Source organism: Orycteropus afer, unplaced genomic scaffold (genome assembly GCF_000298275.1).
Source record: "Orycteropus afer afer isolate SDZICR_OR568_19922 unplaced genomic scaffold, OryAfe1.0 scaffold00732, whole genome shotgun sequence".
Taxonomy (NCBI): domain Eukaryota; kingdom Metazoa; phylum Chordata; class Mammalia; order Tubulidentata; family Orycteropodidae; genus Orycteropus; species Orycteropus afer.
Genome location: NW_006922319.1, coordinates 71822 through 73691, shown reverse-complemented (window position 1 = coordinate 73691; position 1870 = coordinate 71822). Strand labels below are relative to the sequence as shown.

The 1870-nt window shown below is 39.9% G+C and overlaps 1 protein-coding gene across 1 annotated transcript in view; it reads left to right on the top strand.

Moving 5' to 3' along the window:
• Positions 1–1870, top strand: part of ANKS4B (ankyrin repeat and sterile alpha motif domain containing 4B) — a 28889-nt gene that overhangs the window by 26138 nt on the left and 881 nt on the right. Inside the window, exon 2 of the mRNA XM_007957346.2 lies at positions 1655–1868. Within this exon, the coding sequence (XP_007955537.2) occupies positions 1655–1868 (214 nt within the window). The remainder of the gene's footprint in view (positions 1–1654; positions 1869–1870) is intronic.

Here is a 1870-nt window from a genome sequence, read left to right as displayed (position 1 = left end):
ATAGAGCTCTCATGAAGTGGTGGTGCAATGTTTGACCCATCAGCTACTAATAGAAAGTGCTGCATGCAGTTCAAACTCACCAGCAGCTCTGCAGGAGAAAGACCTGGTAATCTGCTTCCATAAAGGTTACAGCCTGAGAAACCCTATGGGGCAGGTCTACTCTGTTATAAGGGGTCACTATGAGTTGCTGACTCTAGGACACCTTAACCCCTTGCAGAACTATTCACATGATACTGTAATTACATGGAAGTAAGTTGAGAAATAAATGAAAATTTCTTATCTTTTGTATGCGTATGACTTTGCAGACAGTGTTTGTTACCCACCTAACATCCATTCCTCCCTTTTTTTCTTTCTGATAAGGACTCAGTTTTGTTTGAGTTATGTAGCTCTCCACATGTGACCCAACGGAGGGTAGTGGCGGTATACTAAAACCAGTTCTTACCAGCTCATGAGAGCTGATTGCTAAATTTTCAGGAAGTTTTCAAATCAGATCAACACAGCCATTATTAAAAATGAAATTATATAAACTTACAATTTAATAAATTTTATTAAAAACAAACATAATAAATACTCAAAACTTATCATTTCCTAATTATTTTACATTTAACTATTGTGGATGTTTCTAAGATTATGTATGTCTATCATATCTGTCCAGCAGAAAAAAATGGTGTGCTCATCTCTTCCAAACTCTGAGTCTAGTGATATCACATTTGGTAGCTTAAAATTGGCCATGGACAAACAAAAGACAGGCATATGAGTTGAACATTTACCTGAGGTAGATACACTCCTTGGAGAGAACAAGCATGGGAGAAAGAAGGTCTGCTTATGTACAGGGAGACAGCTCAGGGGGCAGGAGTGCATGGAGGGATGGACACAGGGAAGAGATAACTATCGGGAGGAAGTAGGAGAGGAGATGTTACACTATGGTAAGTTGTGGTCAATGTCATGAGACAAAGTGTATGTGAACTGCTGTATGGAAAGTGTATTTGCTCTGTAAAATTTCACCCAAATCACAATTAAAAAAAAAAAAGGACAAAAAAGAAAACCTGGGGTGGTAACAGCTCCCAGCTGTAGCTAGTCCCTAGATGCTTCACTAGCCCTTTTGAGTACTTTCAACCTCACCCATACCTTTGAAAGAAACCCTTCATTAAAATCACTTTAGTGGAAAAAAATATTGGCCATGGAGGGCGTATTTACATCACAGAAATTGGTACATGTCATAAATCAGGTCTCACTGTTTCCCTGGGTGAGCCAGTTTAACATTTGCCAGCACTCAATTAGGTAACCCTATCCCCAGATTCAGAGGGAGAATTCTAATTGATCTATGTCAAGCAAGGTAATGCCATTTCTTTCCCATAGGCATGTGACCTTATTCTGGCCATGAATGTTGAGACATGAGAGTTGCTCTGCTCAAGGGTTTCTGTGATTTTTTTCTTGCTTCTAAAAAGGAGACACAGGGCTCTTTCTGTTTCTTGCCATATGGTGTCTGGATGTGGCATATTTGGACTTAGAGCAGCTCTCTTATAACTATGGCCAGGCAGGAGGATATTCATGCTTGCATTCACATGTATTTTGGCTTTGTTCTTTATTTTTTTGGACCTTATGTTCAGATAAAAAAAATTAATATGAATTTTTTTTTCTTTTTCTCTTCTAGTGGGGACCCTGATAGATGTGATATATGGGGGAATACTCCTCTACACTATGCAGCCTCCAATGGCCATGCCCACTGTGTCTCATTCTTGGTCAACTTTGGTGCCAACATCTTTGCCCTTGACAATGACATGCAGTCTCCACTGGATGCTGCTGCCAGCAGGGAACAGAATCAATGTGTTGCTCTCCTGGATAAGGCTGCCACTACCCAGAATATCAT